Source organism: Marmota monax, unplaced genomic scaffold (assembly GCF_021218885.2).
Source record: "Marmota monax isolate L192 unplaced genomic scaffold, Marmota_monax_Labrador192_F-V1.1 WCK01_AAM20220418_F8-fsc00009, whole genome shotgun sequence".
Lineage (NCBI taxonomy): Eukaryota > Metazoa > Chordata > Mammalia > Rodentia > Sciuridae > Marmota > Marmota monax.
This window is the reverse complement of record NW_026694710.1, coordinates 28,601,743-28,619,843: the sequence shown is the minus strand read 5'-3', so window position 1 is coordinate 28,619,843 and position 18,101 is coordinate 28,601,743. Positions and strand designations below refer to the sequence as shown.

The 18,101-nt window shown below is 51.1% G+C and overlaps 1 protein-coding gene across 5 annotated transcripts in view; it reads left to right on the top strand.

Moving 5' to 3' along the window:
• Maea (macrophage erythroblast attacher, E3 ubiquitin ligase) overlaps window positions 1–18,101 on the top strand; it is a 36,746-nt gene that overhangs the window by 6,846 nt on the left and 11,799 nt on the right. For 4 of the 5 annotated variants that reach the window (XM_046423633.1, XM_046423632.1, XM_046423634.2 and 1 more), the window contains exons 2-3: window positions 12,152–12,334; window positions 14,240–14,443. In XM_046423633.1, the coding sequence (XP_046279589.1) occupies window positions 12,152–12,334; window positions 14,240–14,443 (387 nt within the window). Of the gene's footprint in view, window positions 1–9,956; window positions 9,976–12,151; window positions 12,335–14,239; window positions 14,444–18,101 lie in introns of those variants that run through there. The other variant, XM_046423635.2, reaches the window with a different exon arrangement.

Genomic DNA, 18,101 nt, shown 5'->3' with positions numbered 1-18,101 from the left:
CCTTTGTTCTCACAGCGGCACCCCACCACCTGTACACTCTCTTTGCTTGACTTGAGAACGTTTGCGGGTCCAGCTGCCTCCTGCTTTCTCTCCTGCTGCCGTGTACCTGGACGCCTTCATCTCTGGGGAGGGGTTGAAGTGGTCTCCTGGCTAGTCTCCTGCTCTGCCCTTACCCACTAATCCCTTCCTCACCTTGCCTTCAGATCACAGGCCATGTGGTTCTTCTGCCCTGGAGGCTTCCACCTGGCTTGGGTAAAGGTCAGGGTCATTGGAGTGGCCACTTCAGTCCCTTCATGATGGCCCTTCCTCCACTGCTACTGGGCACTTAGCCACAGTGGCCTCTGTGCTGCTGCTGGACTTGCTGGCCTGCTCTTCCCTCAGATGACCCTAGTACTTTTTCTTCTGGGCTTCATGCCCCTGTTCAGTGAGCATCTCTGGTCATTGCTGATACTGGCAGCCCTACTCCGTCTCTCCCTCTCTCCTTCTCAGCCAGCGTTGCCTTCCAGTTTGCTGTTTTGCCTCTGTATTTCTGGGCACTGGGAATAGAAGCTGTGCTGGAGGACAGAGATAATTTTCAGTCAACAAATGAAATGTTAAATGTTGTTTGGGCAGTTCTGCCAAAGCAGTAAGAATTGACTCAGAAGTCAGCGCAACTGTTAGGAAAGGTCAGCAGGGTAACTGGGCACACGAGAGACACCCACAGCTTAGTCACGGCCAGGGCCCCGTCAGTGGCAGTTAGAGCATATGGTGGGGGAAATAACCCATTCACAGTACCTTCCAGTGGGAACAGATGTCCAGGGTAGAGGTTGGCCAGCAGCAATGTCACTGAAGGAGCCTTTAGAAAAGGCTGTACTGACAGGCTGGCATTAGTGGGAAGTACTGAGTTCTGTGTGGAAATGGTGAGGATGCTTGGTACTTGTGCTTGACTTGGTATTTCTTTCTTGTAATAAGGAGGCCAAGAAGAGTGGGGCTCTGCTGACCCAGAACCAGGGATGGGACTGCTGAAAGGATGATCTCAGCATGACCTCCGCAGAGCTTCAGGCTGTATCAAATGTCTCACCTACAGAGCAAGAATAAGCCTTGCTTGTGGGAGGTGCCTGAGCTGTCACTGGTGGGGCTTGTGGCTTGTTTTGTGTGGGCCACTGAACTGTGTGGGTACCTGTCCTACTGCTTGCCTGTCATGCTGTGGCCATGCTGCATTGTGTGCATGCCCTGTGTGTGTTGCTGCCCATGCACTGTCCTTCCTACAGTGGACCAGTGACGTAAAGTGACCAATGGGTCGAGGGTGGTATCATGACATGAGCCCACGGGAGCAGCGTGGTGGTGCGATAGTGCCCCTCCTACCTTGCTTCCTCAGCTACATCTCACCACAGCCTTCGGGAGGTTGACCAGAAGCATGTCATTTTTCAAGAAGCCCATTTAGAACAGAGTTTGAGCCACTTCTGTCCCTGATGATCCTCCCTCAAGGTGCCTGCTGTGCTTGGGGCCATCAGTTCGTGATAGAGCCACTGTGATTTGCAGTACTCTCTGTACCTCTCCAGACAGAGGGACATGTACCGCCATCCAGGGCAGAAGGTGTGATTAGTTTCTTTAGTTGTTGGAGATAAAAAGCCTTGTGCACTTGGGAGATGCTCCTGTATTAGTAGAAGGCAGCCAAATACTTTATGATGGTAAACCGAGATGCCTGTTTTTGTAAGCAACTGCTGTCAGAAGACCTACAGCAAATATTGAAGAAGATTTGAGGAAGTGTCCTAAAGCAGATGATGAAGCGTGGGAGGGTTGCCACAGGGTGGGATGCAAGTACAGATGTTTCCTGAGTCTCAGCTCAGGGTGTTTGCCAGACTGGGTACAAGTATGAAAACAGGAAGGATTACTCTTGTGAATGCCTGACAAGGAAAGATATCCTAAAGGAAATGCAATTTAACATCAGCTTGGCAGGTTGACCTTAGAGGTGGTCATGCCACAGATTACTGAGGAAGAACTGGGTAGATCTGATTTTAAAAAAAGAAAGAAATTTAAATATTTGGCATAGCCAGGCAAGATAGGTCCAGAATTTAAAAGCAAGTAACAGATTTTCAAAAAAAATCTACCAAAAACCAAACTTTAGAGAGCTGATTCTGGTTTATAAGAAAGATTCAAGACCTCCCCTTTCCGTGTGGTGTTGGACAAGGAATACAAACAAAAAACGTACAGGAGGAAAAGTGTTTTCAGTTGAACTACATAAAATCACTACATTCATAGTTTTTAAAATGGTGACTGAATACTTGTAACAAAGATATTCTTAAAGCTTCCTACAGAGAAAAGCCCAGGGCTAGATGGCTTCACTGGTAAATCCTGTTAAACGCATGAAGAAGAAGAATGATACTTCCTGACTCATCTGTGAGGCCAGTATCAACAGAGAGCCTCAGACCAGCAGTCTTCATTTTGCTGTAGGTGTGTGAGCTTCTGTCCAGACTCAGTTCTTTTGCATCCATCTCCATGTCTACTCTTGCCAGGACACAGTTTTGATTGTTGTAGCTTTATAAGAAGTTTGGAAATCAGGAAATGTGCACCCTACAACTTTGCACATTTTCAGGATCGTTTTTCCTTATGAATAATTATGGATGCTCAAGTTCTCAGTAAGATATTGGCAAATGAACCCCAGCAACGTATGAAAGGAAGTGCAAATGACTGTGGTTCACGTGAAGCATTCAGTGACTCCTCCATGTGAATACAAAAGAAGGACAAAAAGCACAGATGCAGAAAAAGCCCTTAGGGGCTGGGGATATAGCTCAGTTGGTAGAGTGCTTGCCACGCATGCATAAGGCCCTGGGTTCAATTCCCAGCACCAGAAAAAAAAAAAAGAAGAAGAAAAGAAAAAGCCCTTGACAAAGTTCAACCCTTTTCATCAGCAAACTAGGACTAGAAGGGAACTTCCTCAACCTGATAAATGACCTCTTTAAAAGCCACACAAATGTCAGACCTATTGCTGGCAGCCTTTCTCTGAAATCAGCAACAAGACAGCAATGCCAGTTCTCCCCATTTAAATCTGACACTTCTGGAGGTCCTAACCAGGGTAGGTAGGCAAGAAAAATAAATAAAAGGCATTCAGAGTGGAATGAAGGTTTATTTGCAGATGGCATGGTCTTGTCCTGTCTAACTGTTTATGGAACACAGAGGAAACACTTGCAAATCATCTATCTGGTAAGGGTCTAGTATTTACAATATTAGAAGAACTCATATAGTTCAGTTACGAAAGGCAGATAACGTGACTTAAAAATGAATACTAAGTAGACGTTTTTCAGAGAAGATGTACAGATGGCCAGTAACCACAGGAGAAGATACTGAGCATCATTAGTCCTTCAGAAAATGCCAGATGAAGCTACAGAGAGGTTCCAGTTTATCCTCACTAGAATGGCTGCAGTGAAAAGGATGGCCAGTGACCAGTGCTGAGCACGGAGGAATCCGAGTACTCTGTTCTGCTGGTAGGAACATGCAGTGGTGCGGCCACTATGGCCCGGGGCCTGGCTGTTTGACAGGAAGTCATATACAGAGTTACTGTCCATTGCCTAGGTATACCCCCAAGAGGAGGGAGAACATCCTCACAAAACCTCGTAAGAGAACACTGATGTTTTTCAAAATTTAGCTTAAGAAGCAGCAGCCAGATTGTCAGCTTAGGCTTGCAGGGAGCTCTGATCAGCCATGGAAGAGTTACAGAGCTGCCTCGTTGATGAACATCAGCCATGTTCTGTTAAGTGGAGGGAGCCAGACATACATGTCTCCGGAAACTCCCGAACACACAGATCCACAGATGGGTCAGGTAAATGGCTGCTTGCCCAGCCATTCACCGGTCTAGAAAGGACTTCAGTGGCATGGGAGTTGTTTGTTGTTGAGAAGAATATCTTCTCAAAGGAGTTGGCGAAGAAGTTATACAACCTTGCTATCACACTGAAAGCTGTTGACCCTTTAAAAGGGTGAGTTGTGTAGTTGTGAATTGTGTCCACGAGAACAGTGTCACATTGATGTTTTGCATGGCTCAGCCCTTCTGAGGAGTGCACAGGCACGGTTCTGGTGGGCACCTGTGGCATGAGGCCCTGCACACAGAGTGGTCTTCAGGGAGACCTGTGGAATAGCAGGGTCAAGGATGCGGCATAGTTGTATCTCCTGTCACCTCCAGTAGGAGGATCTGAGGCCTGGGTTCCATGATTCCCACCAGGGCAGAAGCATGAGCTTCCCTGTGGCAGCAGAGCTTGTGATCTGTTGCTGGTCCAAATGGCTGTGTGCTGAGTTAAATATACCCTGGTCTTTAAAGAATAAAATAATGCAAAGTGTCTAACAGTTATTAATTGTGTGTTCAAGTGAAAATATTTGGAAATTAGACAATTTCTTGTGGTGGTGGTGGCAGGGATTAACACAGGTTCTCACACATGCTAGGCAAGTGATCTACCACTGAGTTACGTCCCTAGCTCAAATGAAAATATTTGGGATGTATTGAGTTAAGTAAAAATATATTAAAACAGATTTCATATTTTGTTTTGTTTTGTTTTTGTTTTTTGCAATCCTGGAGATGGAACCCAGGGCCTCTTGCACATTCTAGGGAGGCCCCATACTGAGCCCCCTCGTGATTTCTTTTATTTCTTTTTTGAGACATGGTCTCCCCAGGTAGGCCTTGAACTTGCTATCCTGCTGCCTTAGCCTTCTGTCAGCTGGAATTACAGGTGTGCACAACTGTGCCTGGCTTATTTTACTTATTGTGGCTACTAGAAATTAGAAATTGTGTGTGTGACTCACATTGTAGCTCTACCAGGTGGTGCTGACTGTGCTCTGTTTACCTCGCACCTACCCCCATGCTAGGGCTTGAACCAGGACCTGGAGCGTGCCAGGCAGGCACCCTGCCACCACCCCTTTGGTGTTTGTGTTCTGAAGTTTCTCTTCCTGCTTGGTCTGTATTCATGAGAGTTAAGCTGTGGTAATCCTCACCATCTTACTTTGTTTTCTTATTTTCTCTACATTTATCTCTTTATTTCTTTGTTGGGTTGATAGGTTTTCTTTGTTCCGTTTAATCTCCTTTTGTGGTTCAGCCCATTCATAGCCAGGCCCCACTTCATGACAAATCAAGAAAGTCTCCACACATGGCCACATGCGTCCTGGCCAGGGAGTGCCTTCTTGGATAGCCTCTGCTTTGGGCAGCTCTGCCCACATGGAGGAGTCCAAGCGTGCATCTTGTACCAGTGTCTGCATGCTGCGCTCGGTGCTGTGTGCCCAGCAGTCCTTCACCCTTTCCCTTGCTGGTCCGGTTTCTTTGTAGGGGGCATCCCTGCTGATGAACATCCAGACCACACAGGTCTCTGTGTGGCTGTGTTCATTTCTCTAGGAGTGGGACTGCTGCATCATCTGGTAGGTGGTCTGCCTACCAGAATCTGCTGGTACCAGGCCAGGTGTTCCTCAGTGTCACTAGCCTATTCAAACTGTTCTTCTGATAACCAGGGTTCTCCAGAGAAATAGGACTAACAGGATATATGTGTGTTTGTGTGTATAAGATGACGTAAAACCAGGAATTGGCTTATGTGATTGTGGAGGCTGGGAAACCCCAAGATCTGCAGTCAGCAGGCTGGAGACCAGTAGAGGCTGGGGTAGTTGTTTTCTAGTGAAAAGCCTGAGAAGCAGGAGAGTGGGCAGTGAAGTTCTAGTCCAGCAGCAGGCAGGCTTGAGACCCAAGAAGAACCAGTGTTTCCCTCCAAGTCCAAAGCTAGAAAAAGCCAAGGTCCCACCTGGGCGCTCAGCCAGCTGAATGGAGCCACCATGGACCCCCCCCCCCTTGCTGTGGTGTCCTTCACGCTGTCCTGCGCTGCCAGCCCTCCCTTAGGTCTTTTTTTGTGGACATTTCTGTTGTGCCCTTCAGCTGTCAGGAGAACGGGTTGTCCTGCTGGTGTTGAGCTGTGGGAGTCCCACAGCCTCTGTAGGGTGTCTCCCCTGCATCCTTTTAGGCTGGGCCTTGTTTTCATCTCCTTAGACTGTTTTCAGAGTTGTTTGATTTTTTTTTTTTTTTAATTTTTTTTTAGTCATAGGTGGATGCTGAGAGCCACAGCCCAGTCGGAATGACACATGGCATTTTTGCCAGAAGGGAGTGGTTGAGAGGTGACACCAGCGAGCCATTGAGATGATGATGGTTATGTTAAGCTGTGTATTCAATTGTATATTAGACCCCTGCTGTCGTGGCTACTTTGGAGTTCTGACATTGGTTGGGGAAGTTCTGGAGGAGGGATTTCTGGTTAGAGGTGTTCCTGGAAGGGCCACGCGGGTGGCGTTCGGCGGGAGTTCGGGCAATAAAGGAGTTCGTGTTTTGAACCTACAGGTGCCTCTTGGCAGCTCGGTTATTTTATGCCCAGCCAGACTGTGGCAGGTGGACACAATGCTTTTATTTTTATTTATTTATTTTTATGTAGTGCTGAGGATTGAACCCAGTGCCTCACCTGCACTAGGCGAGCGCTCTACCACTGAGCCCCAGCCCGATTGGTTTTCTTTCACATTGTTTTTTGTTAACTTCTAGGAACCTTTGCCCATCTCAAGGTCTTAGTATCCTTGTCTGTTCTCTAGGAAGTTTTACAGTGTCAGCATGTATGCTTGGGTCCCTGATTCATTTCAGGGTAAGTTTGCAGATGACATGAGGTGCTGGTTGAATTCACCATTCCCATGTGGATTTCTAATCCTGACACTCAAAGTTCTCCCCGCTCGGCCCCTTGGTGAGACATACATGGATGTGTGTGGGTCCACTTTTGGGTTCTCCATTCTCCCTTGATCTCTACGTCCACTCCGAGACCAGTGCCGTACTTGCTGGATCATGTCGTTTTATAGAGTCTCAAAATCAAATACCATTGAAGTCATTAGGACTTTTTCTTATTGTGGTAAAAGCACACAAGGTAGAACTTAACCATCTTGGCCCTTTCCAGGGTATAGTAGTGTGACTCTGTGTCCCTCCTGTGCAGCAGGTCTCTGGCACTTGTCATCTTATGAAACTGAAATAGTTGCTGAAGGTGACTCCCTCCTCCCCACCCCGAGCCCTTGGCACCCACTGTTTTGCTGTGGGGCTTAAGAGTGATTGCTTTACATAGCTCACGTAGGTTGAATCCTGAATCCTGCACTGGGATGACGTCCTCAAGATTCATCATATCGGGCCACAGAGAGGCTGGGGGACAGTCTGTTGCGTGCATGTGCCTAAGTGCTCTTCATCGCTGGCCTGCTCCTGGGTGCTGGGCTGCTTCTAGTCTTGACTGCTGGAATGCCACTGCTGCTCATGTGGCATCATGCCTCTCTTGGACATCATGCTCTGGGTTCATCTGAGTGTGCCCCGGAAGTGGGCGTGGGCATCACAGCTCAGCTCTGCAGTGCATGCCGCTTGCAGTGGCACACCTTGCATGTTCCCACAGCTCTGCCAGGAGTCACAGTTTCTCCACGTGCTCGCTGACACACTCTTGGTGATTTTCTGAACGTCATCTGAACAGGCAGGTGAGGACGCCTTGTTATGGTTTTGATGTGCAGGTCGCTGGTGACTGTCGTGTGCAGCACCTCTCTATGTGCTTGTTTGTTATCTTCAGAGAAGGTCTCCTCATGGTTTCCATTGGATGGCCTTTGATTTCCATTTCTAGGTATTGTCCGGTGCGGTGACTTGCAAGTGCTGGCTCCTGGCCTTCAGGCTGCCTCTTGCTCTGTAGGTTGCTTCCTGCTGCACAGAAGGTGTGAGTTTGGTGTGGCCTCATTTGCCCATTTTGTTGTTAGGAGTGTGTTTTTAATGTTCTGTCTCATTTACCCTGGTTCTTCCTTAGGGTCGATTGAATTTGTGGCCATTTTACCCATCTTCACTTAGTTGAACTGTATCTTGCTTTGGTCTCTTTTGTCTCACATTCTTTTCTTGTATCTTTTGTTGCCCTTCTCCTAGACTTGCGTTTTGCTTGAGAGCTGACTCTGAGCTTTTTTCCTCCCAGAAAGAACTTGTGCTTGCTATCCTTCTAGTCCTTGTGTATCTGAAAGTGTCTTCCTTTGCCCTCGTTCTTGAATTAAAATTGGGCTTAGGTTATTCTTGAGCATCCGAGCTCTATTGTTCACTATCAGATACCCTTTGGGCAGGAGCCTGTGAAGGAGCTGTTGGCACTAACAGCCAGGACACCCTAGGACAGCTTGGGGAGAGTTGGCACAATGTGGAAGGTGTCCATCCCTCTTTCCTGGGATTAAGTTGAGGAGGGAAGGCTATGCTCAGGACTGCCCTGGTTCCATGGAGGGGTGGATGTAGGGAGGACACTCGCATGGGAAGCTTGTTTCCTGGCTTGGTAGGTGCACACGTGATGTGATACGAGTTCTGAGAGCCTCAGTGTGAGTGGGCAGGGCTTCAGCATCCATCCTGGATCCCCGATCTCAGTTGGATACCATAGGCTCCAGGCACCCAGCCAGGGGCGTGAGGGGAGAGGCATGGCCTTTCTGCCAGGTTGGGGCCAGCGAGAAAGGTGGAAGTGGGCAGCTCAGGTGGGGGCCTTACTGAAGAGCCTGAGAGAGATGGTTGGACATGGCCCTGAGGGCGAAGGGCAGGGAGGTTGAGTCATTCCCTGGGAGGAGTGGCTGCAGGAAGTCCAAGCTGGGTCATTTTGAGGTCAGGGTCAGGATTAGAGGCTGGGCTGCCCAGAGTGATTAGGGCCGAGTTTGGGGCCCAAGACAGCAAGAAGTCAACTGTGAGCATTTAGGACCTGTCATGGCAGTTGGCAGGTCAGTGAATGTCTGTGCTGGGTGTCTGCCTGAGTGGCACAGTGGGCCACTGGCCATGCGGGCTGTGTACTGTTCTCTGAAGGTGTACCAGATCCTGAATTGGTTTCTTTCATCAAAAAACCTGAAAAAAACAAACAAAACAAACAAACAAACAAAAAAAAAAAACAGGTAACTTGGACTGTGACCTTGCAATATCACTTGCTGGGACTTGATACTGATGAGTGTCAGGGCATTGCCTGTCTCCTTTTTGGATAAAAGTTAAAAATGAACATGCCATGCTTGCAGAACTTGCTTTGCCGTTGGCTCTGTGGGTTGAGCTTCTCTCTCAAAATGTGGGGCTGCTCAGATGTGTTAGTGTCAGATGTGTTAGTGTCAGCTGTGCTCCGATCCAGGGGGTCGGGGAGGGTGCAGGTCTAGCCAGTCCTGTGGAAACCCACTGCTGGGTTTTGTTCCTGTCCCAGTGGGTGTGTCAGGGTGACTCTCTGGCCTCACAGTTGAGACCTGCATACGTCACCTGGCGCGTGCTTGGATCAAGCAATGGGTGCAGTTTTTAGTTACTTTTTTGGTTTATTTTTATTGAAATATATTTTAACGACTGAATCTGATTATAAAACCTTGGGGTTCTGTTTACTGTGTATGTTGGGATTGACTTCAGTTCATTTTTTAGTGATTCATTGCTACTGTGCTTGGTGAAGGCGTGAGTCCAGGTAAATGGGGAGCAGCCCGCGGTCTTCCCCATAGATGTCTTGCAAGGATGGTTTGGGTGCTGGGGGAGGTGGGAGGGAACGTGCTGGGGGAGCCCTTTAGTGCTCCATGTCCCTGCCTGGTCTGAACCTTGTCTGCCAGTGGGGAGCACCAAGGCCAGTGGAGTTTGCTGGGTCTTGCTTGTTAGTGACGCAGTACTGGTGGCCTTGAGCTGGAGCTCTCCTCTTCAGAGCAGTGGGCTTCCTTCCTGTACTTGGACAAATTCCCAGAGCCTGTCAGGACGTTTGAGCCCGAGTTCTGTGCCACCAACCCCAAGTGCAGCTTTTTCCTCTCATGGGCTCTTATCTTTTCCAGAGGGATCCTGTCGTTTTGCTTTGACCTTATTTCAGACTTTTTATTTTGTAGCAGTGTAGGCTTACACAGAGGAATTGCGGAGAAAACATGGAGAGACCATTGCAGAGTGTGTCTCCTGATGACCATGTCCTGTGTTGCCCTGGTGCCTTGTGCGTCTGACAGGAGCCTCTGTCCGTGGCCCAGGTGTGGCTTGATGCTTTGCCCAATCTGTGTGTGGTATAGGCATGGTGGAGGGGCAGCAGGCAGCTGGGGCTGTCCAGAGGGTGACTGTGGGGAACTGCAGGTGCTGTAGAATCCGTGTTAAGGGTGACTCTGTCTCGTAATCTAATTGCAGAGAGTTCCTTGTGTTGCCATACTAGGTGGTGGTATGGTTGAGTACTAAGATATGTGCTCTGCCTCCCAGGATTCTGCCTCCTGGCAGGACATACCCACATAGAATGGCACATTGGAGAGCTCTACTAGAGAAAAGGGGCCAGGTGCTGGGTTGGTGGGGGCAGAGAGTGCCCAGGGGGCCTTGCTTTTATGTTTTGTTGCTTTCATTCATTGTCAGATACTTGCTAAGAGCCTGCTGTATGCCAGGTACCAGGCTAAATTGCTGTCTGGTGGGACTTCATCATTCACTGGATATAGACTGGAAAGAAAAGCATCCCCCCACCCTTTTTTGGTAAAGAGGTACTGAATCCTCAGGAGAGGCATCCTTGAAGGCAGGTAGTATGGGGTCCTGAGGGTCCTGCAGAATACTCTGTACAGCTACCCTTTCCCTGGGCTGGCCATGCATGAAGAGCAGGGCCTTCAGGGATGGTGCTCTCATGTTCTGCTGCTGCCCTGCCGTGCTGGGAGAGCCCTGCAGCCCCTCACCCTTTGACCAGGCTGACCTCTGTCCTTTTTGGTATAGTGAGCATGCTGCAGTTTGGTACTTCTCCCCCCTCTTTCCCAACTTTGTGAGAAAGCATGAATTCCAGTGTGGTCCAGGAAGTGATTTCAGCTAACATCACTGGGCCTCCCTGAATGGCTGACAGGGCTCATCTGTTGGTGCTTGTGCCAATAAGACATTAGGCATGACCTCCTGAGAATGTATACCCCTAGCATACTGTGTCCACAGTGGTCCCTGATGGCCCCAGGGGATGTCTGGGTAGAGGGCATCTGGCAGCGGGAGGCTGAGTAGGGAGTGGCAGGGCACCAGCACCACAGTAATGGCCTTACCCCCATCCTATGTCCCCACTTTGAGGGAGAAAAGCAGGTCTGGGCAAGTCAGAGGTCAGTCTTCTCCCTGTCTCTGCCATCATCCTGCTGTCCCTGATTGAGGAAGCCAGCCTCTAAGCCAGGGTCATGTCTCCCTCCCTGCACCCCCGCCTTCCTCAGTGGCTTCATTGCAGGGCTTGTTGCCTGCCCGGCACGAGGGCTGGCAGAGCCCCTGACAGTCTTTCCTTCCCCATGGAACGTGCTTGTGATGGCAGACAAAGTTGGACAGACGGTGCACTGAGGTCAGATGGGGCCCTAGCGACAGCACCTACCCCGGGACCCCATTTGGGGCGGAGAAAGGGCATGGTGGCTGGCACTTGATGTTGCTCATGGTGGCAGAGCTGGGAGATGGGAGGGGCGACAGGCAGTAGAGTCTTCGTGACTTAAGGCTGTTTCCTGAATTTTCTATAGGTAATAGGGTTTTTTATAACCGGGATGGTATAAACGTTCCCTTGTGGAGATTATTAAATGTGTGTTTGTAATCTCACACGTGTGGACAGCTTCGTGAGCTGTGTGGACCACTCTTTCTGTACCTCCTTGCCTGTGCCGATGGGCCTCCACAGTGGCCGTTCTGCCTGCCAAGCCCTCTCACTGACTGAGAGGAAAGCTCTATCGCTGTTCTCCTTTTGGGTAGTTTCCTTAGCTGTTTGTTTTTCTATGTGAACTTTGGGACTGTTTTGTCAATATATACTAAAAAACTCTTTGGGCACAGTGGCCCATGCCTGTGATACCAGCAGCTTGGAGGCTGAGGAAGATGGCAAGTTCGAGGCCAGCCTCAGCAACTTAGCAAGACCTTATCTCAAAATACAAAATATAGAGGGCTGGGATGTAGCTCAGTGGTAAACACTCCTGGGTTCCATCACCGGTACTGCCAGAAAAGGGTTTTTGTGGAACACTGGGCTGCATATTGTAGATTCTGGGCAGTGCCTCTTTGTGTTAGACCCCATCCAGGCCCTGCGATGTCCTCCCTCAAAGGGCTTCCACTTTGCTGGGCCTGGTCAAGTTCTGTGTCTCCGAGCTTGCCTCCAGGAGTGCTGGAAAGGAGGCCTGAGTGCTGGGGTATCCCACACCTAGCTAAGATTGGGGCCAGGGATTCTCACTGTCTTTTTTTGTCCAGGTGCCCTATGAAACACTGAATAAACGCTTCCGGGCTGCTCAGAAAAACATCGACCGGGAGACAAGTCACGTCACCATGGTGGTGGCTGAGCTGGAGAAGACCTTAAGTAGCTGCCCAGCTGTGGACTCTGTGGTCAGCCTCCTGGATGGAGTGGTGGAGAAGCTCAGTGTGCTCAAGAGGAAGGTCAGTGTTATTGCCCTCCCAGTGACCTCAGATGTGCTGCCCCCTATGGTGGCTGGGTGTGCTGGCCAGCATCCTGTGGGCAGAGGGGTGAGCTGTGGGAGGAGTGCAGGACACCTGGGCTGAGCAGAGGACTGGGTTGTCTTGGTTGTGGGAGTGTCTCAAGCCCAGGGGTGGGAGGCCAGGCCCGTGGCAGATTGGTTGTTTACTTGTAGACTGACCTCAGAACTACTTGTGGGATTTCTTACTGCTGGGACTAGTAGGCCAGGGTGTTTGGACTATCCTGCCCACTGAAAAAAACACAGAAAGTGAGGTAAGAGTTTTTAGGACATCTTCCTAAAAATGTTGGAGGGTTCCTTAGGCATAGCAACATCACCAGTTCAAATTGGAGGCAAGGGGTCAGAGGTGAAGAGACAGGGAACTGCTACTGCCCTGGGCTAGGAACACAGGCTTGCTGGAGCTGAGCCAGGCCCAAGGCTCTGTACATCAGATGAGGCTGCTGCAGGAGTGGACTCATGATGACAGGACATGGCAGCCCAGGTTCAGAACCGGGGGCTGCGGGCGTGGAGCCATCAGTGCAGCATGAGTGGTCCCAGCCACAGAGCCTTCAGGCTCAGGCCTAGGAAAGCAGGCTCTCTTGGGAGAAGGCTGTCGTTCTGACCGCAGGTCGTCCTTAGAATTAATTTTCCAAGTACAGTGTCCAACACAAAGGCAGCCAGGAGCAGAGGAGCATCATCGATCAGGGACCAGCAGAAACAACAGCAGTGATCTGCACAGGCTTCAGGTGTGGGGCTATCAGATAGCGGGGAAGGGAGCCCGAATCTGCAGGGATCTGAAAGCAAGAGGAGTCATTTGGAGTCTGAAAGAATGGAGTAGATGTCAAGAAAGTAAAAATAGAATAACCAGCTGAGGATGAAGCTCGGTGATAAGCTTTTGCATAGTATGCTCGAGGCCCTGGGTTCCATCCCAACAAAGATAGACGGGTGGTGTGTGTGTGTGTGTGTGTGTGTGTGTACACATACGATGTGTGATGAATGTATATATACACATGTGAATGATGACCAAAATGAAAACTGCAGTGTGTTGATAGTCCCGTAGCTGTGAGACAGCTAAAAGAGACTGCTTGGAGATGGTGTAGTGCAGATAGGGAAGAGGAGAGGCATGGAATAGAGGGTAGGTTCCTGGCAGTGGCCAGAGCCAGGGCCGGGAGCATGGTGAGGGCCAAGAGCTGGGGTGCTGAAGCACCCGTCCAGAGTCCTCAGCTGCATGTAAAGGAGTAGGCCTGACAGGTAACCCCATGATGAAACCAGAGCTTGAGAAGAATCCCAGCTGTTGCCAGGGAAGGACTGCACCCAGGGCGCAGCAGGCTGGCAGTCTGCTCTCCCAGCATCAGGGAGCCGGAAAGCCCTGTGCCTGCTGAAGGGAGTGACTGGGAGGCCTGGAACCGCGCCATCCAGCGCCCAGCTCCTGGTTGTACTGGGTGCTGGACGTCACACGTGGGGGGGCAGCCCTGTTGGGCAGTGCAGGTCAAAAGCATTTCCATCCGATATTAATTTTGAACAAAGCTGACTTTAAGAAATAGTATAAAAGATTTGAAAAGTAACTTGATAATCTCAAAAGGTACAGATCTGCAGCATAGTTTCAGAACATACATATATTCAAAAACAACACAGCTGGAAGAAGTGGTAGACTGTGACCGTCTCTGTCAGTGAGTCCTAGAGGAAGCACAGACTTGCCTCAGGGACAGAGATTCTGGTTCCTTTTGTTTCTGCCTAGGATCCAATAATGTCCCCAGCTTGGCTTCTGCTTTCCCCGCTTGTTTTTTTGGAGCCCTGGGGCATGGTGCTTGCATCCCCATGGGCAGGCCCCAGCGCCTCCCACCCTGAGCGTGTCTCTGTGTGTGCTCAGGCGGTGGAGTCCATCCAGGCTGAGGATGAGAGCGCCAAGTTGTGCAAGCGCAGGATCGAGCATCTCAAGGAGCACAGCAGTGACCAGCCTGCTGCGGCCAGCATGTGGAAGAGGAAGCGCATGGACCGCATGATGGTGGAGCACCTCCTACGCTGCGGCTATTATAGCACGGCCGTGAAGCTGGCACGCCAGAGTGGCATCGAGGTGGGCTGGGCTGCGTGCTACATCTGCCCACGGGAACACATCTGGCTGGGGAAGCCAGGGTTTGAGAACAGTGACCCTGTGCTTCTTGTTGGCCTGGGTAGTTGACCACATTCAAATGGGGAAACATGGAAAGGGACTTGGCCCACCTGGTACTTCACTTCCCCACCTTCCTGTCAAGGCCCTTTCCTGTTGCCACATTGTGAGTGCTTTGGGCTTACCTTGAGTGGGGCATGTTTCCCAGGAGTGTGGCTTCACTGGCTCCCATGTTGAGGTGCAGGACAAGTCGCCCCTGCCTGTGGAGCACTTTCACACCAAGGGCTTCTGGTAGAAGGATGCATCATGGTGCTGGAGGCCTCCCTGACACTGGGCAGAGGCAGAACCCTGCTACCTCTGCTACCCTCAACTGGTCTTCACAGGTCCATAGGTGCCTGTGGCCAAGGACCCCCTGCTGTCAAGCATCCATCCATGTTGTGGGGTCTACGGCTCTCAGACATAACATTGCATGTGCTCTACCTGCACTAAATGCCAGCATCCAGAAGCTGTGGAGGCAGGACCCCTGTGCAGGACAGAGCACAGTGAGCCTTCGTGGGCCTGGACCTGGGCCTGGCCTCTCCAGTCCTCTGTCAACCCAGTGACCTCTCCTGGCACCAGCCACACTCTGCCCTCATCTCAGGCCTCTGGGGCCTTCCTTTCTCTGCCCTTCCATCAGACCTACTGATCCTTTCCTGTGGTACCACTTGGCTCCCACCTGCACCTTTGTGACACCCACCAGAGCATGACAGCCATAGTCTTGGCAGCACCACCCATGGCATGAGACTGGCTACTCCCAGCCCAAGAATGGCCTCGGTGCCATGCCCATCCTGTGCATCTGTCTGCTCAGCAGTGCTCTCTTTACCCTGTCTTCATTGGACTGCCCTCTAAGAACAGTGCACTGCATCCTGCTTCTCATGTTCTGCTGCCCACTGCTCCAGCTCTCCCCTCTCTTCCTGAACTCTGAGATTGCTGTGGCCCTGTTCAGGTCTCTTGGATGGCAGCTCCCTAGAACACCCTCCCTGGCTACTTAGGGAGAATGGTGCCATGCTTTGTGCCCTCTCCTAGCTTCTTTGTTGAACTTTCCCGCCTGTATTTGTGTATCTGTCTCGTGGCAGAAGGGAGGGCAATGTGTGGGCACATGCTGTTAAGTGAGTGGAATGCACGAGGGAGCCCCTGTCCAGTTCTGTGTGGTCTTAGCTTTGCTGTTCTTGGCTGCCCTGTAGGGTGTGGCATTGCCATTGATGCACAGATTGATATGTGCATTAGTGAGCTGCATGAGGTCCCCAGCCAGTAACCAGGGCTGGGCTCCTGGTGCCCTGCAGCCTCATGGTCCAGCCTCAGGTGGCTGTGGGACCTTAGGAGCAGACTTCGTTTCTGTTGGCCAGCTCCCCGAGGCTCCATTGTGTGTGCCTGATGGCTCCTGCCCTGCCTGGGTCATCCCCCTTTCTGCCTCTTTCTTTCCTTCCACTGGATGCAGTGGATGGGCACCTCTTGTTTACGCTCCAGTCTTGGCAGAGGGGCCACCACGTCCCTGCCCTGGTGCCCAATGGTCCCTTGTGCCTGTCCACCCCCCCCCCTTGCTGGCTGGCACATCTCCATATGGGCGGCCACTCAGTGCTCCCAGGTGTTGGCTTTTGTGGCTATGTTGACCTTGGAGTGGCTGGTGCAGTACAAGCTGCAGGCGCCTCCTTTCCCCAAGGGTGCTCTGACGGGGGAGAAGCGTGACCTGAAAGGAGGGTGCAGAATCGACACAAGGCAGGGCACTCAGGGAGCATCAAGGAGGGGACAGCTGACAATTCTAAGAAGGTTGTTGGGGTTGGCTTCGCCGGGATGAGGCATGGGGTGGGACCAAAAGGGACATGGTGGTGAGGAGCCATCTTGTGCTAGGGGACAGGGTGAGGGCAGAACCACACACCAAGGCCCAGATTCCATGGCTAGAAAGGCTGGGCAGGACCTGGCCTGGCCTTACTGTCCAGCTGCTGAGTTTGAATTCATGTTCAGGGCCACATGCCAAGATCCAGCCCCGCCCTGTCAGGCCTGTGTTCTGCCCACCAGAAGCAGCCCTGGGTTCTGTCTGCATGAGGACAGAAAGGGCCTCTGGCCTCACTGTTCCTAACATGTCAGCCAGCCACACAGTCCCCTTCCTTGCTCCTCCTTCACTCCCGAGCCTGGTGATCAGGATGTAGGGTTATGGGAGCTCATTGGGACCCATATGGCTCCCCCTTAGACTGTGCGAAGTTGGGAATGCTGTCCATGAGGCTTCTGAGGAATGTCTGGGTGTCCCAGGAGTTGCTAAGGACCATGGGATAGGACTTTCTCGTAGTGGGCTCACCTGACTCCACCGTCAGCCTGACTGTGCCTGGTGAGGCCAGAGGAGGGCAAGCACTGGTCAACATTCTTGAAAGAACTGGCCCCGAGCACCCAGCCGGCAGTTGGCACACAGGGCATCATGATGCTGAGCCTATGCACTGGCTTAGTGTTTCTCTTGCTGGTTTTCTTATAAGTAATTGGCTTTAACTTCCACCTTACGCTTCTGAGTATGCATTAGTCACTGTTGATCTTGAAATCAGAAAAGTGCTAGTCTGACTGACTGCTTCTGCCAAAAAGCCTGTATCTCCCTTTGCCTTTTCCACACGGGCTCTTCATGCTCTGCACAGCCACGCCTTCTGGAAGGAGCTGCCAGCAGCTTTGGGCTCCTCCTTCTACTTCGTTGTGACCATGTGCACAGGAGAGCTGCCCTGGGGTGTGATCCCAGTGGGATACTAGCCACAGGATATGAGCCACTGTGTGGCTTATCCAGGGCCCTAAAGGGATACTCTGCTGGGCATGCTGTTCCTGGTCAACAAGCTGATTATTATTCATGATTTTGCTTAAGTCCTTTCTAGGTATATGAGAAATTCAGCTTTTGAAATTCCCATGCTCTTCATATAGCTTCCTTTTTTGTGATGTGCACACATCTCCTCATCTCAGTCACTTGATCTTGCTGGTCTTACTTGGTCCCTTCACTGCTGGGGATCCCTGGCCCTGTGAGAGTCCTCCAGAGCTCAGCACATGTGGCTGTTACTTGGCCCTTCCCAAAGGGCACAGGCTTTGTGAAGGAGGGACGGGAAGCTCTTCAACACCCCAGTTGTACCTTCTGCACAATACCAAATTCCCAAAACAAAGCAGGCAGTGAGAGTGGGTGGCTGGGGCTTCAGTCTTCCTGTGAAGGGCTGGGATGGGGTGGAGCTGCGGCTCTTGCCTGTACACCCACCAGGGTCAGGCAAACACCTCAGCATTGTGCAGCTAACCGTCCTGGGCTTCTGCTTGCTGTAGCTGTTGCTGGTGTGTACCTGTGGCCGGGACTGGCTCATCTCATATTTCTGTCTGGGGCTGCAGAGAAACCCCCACATCCTGGGCTCATTCTGGCAGGTGTGCCCTCTGCCTCCCATGCTTGACTCTGTTGCTCTGTCCTGCTGGGGTCTGGGTTTCAGTTCTGCTCAACACAGTAGGGAATGCTGTTTCCATCTCCTTGATGAGGAGATTCTGGCTATAGAAGGTAGAGTTCTCCATTTGGGACTACACATTGTACTGTGGGGCCATGGGACCACGTAACCTATGCAGCAGACCATGGGGAGGTGCCCTG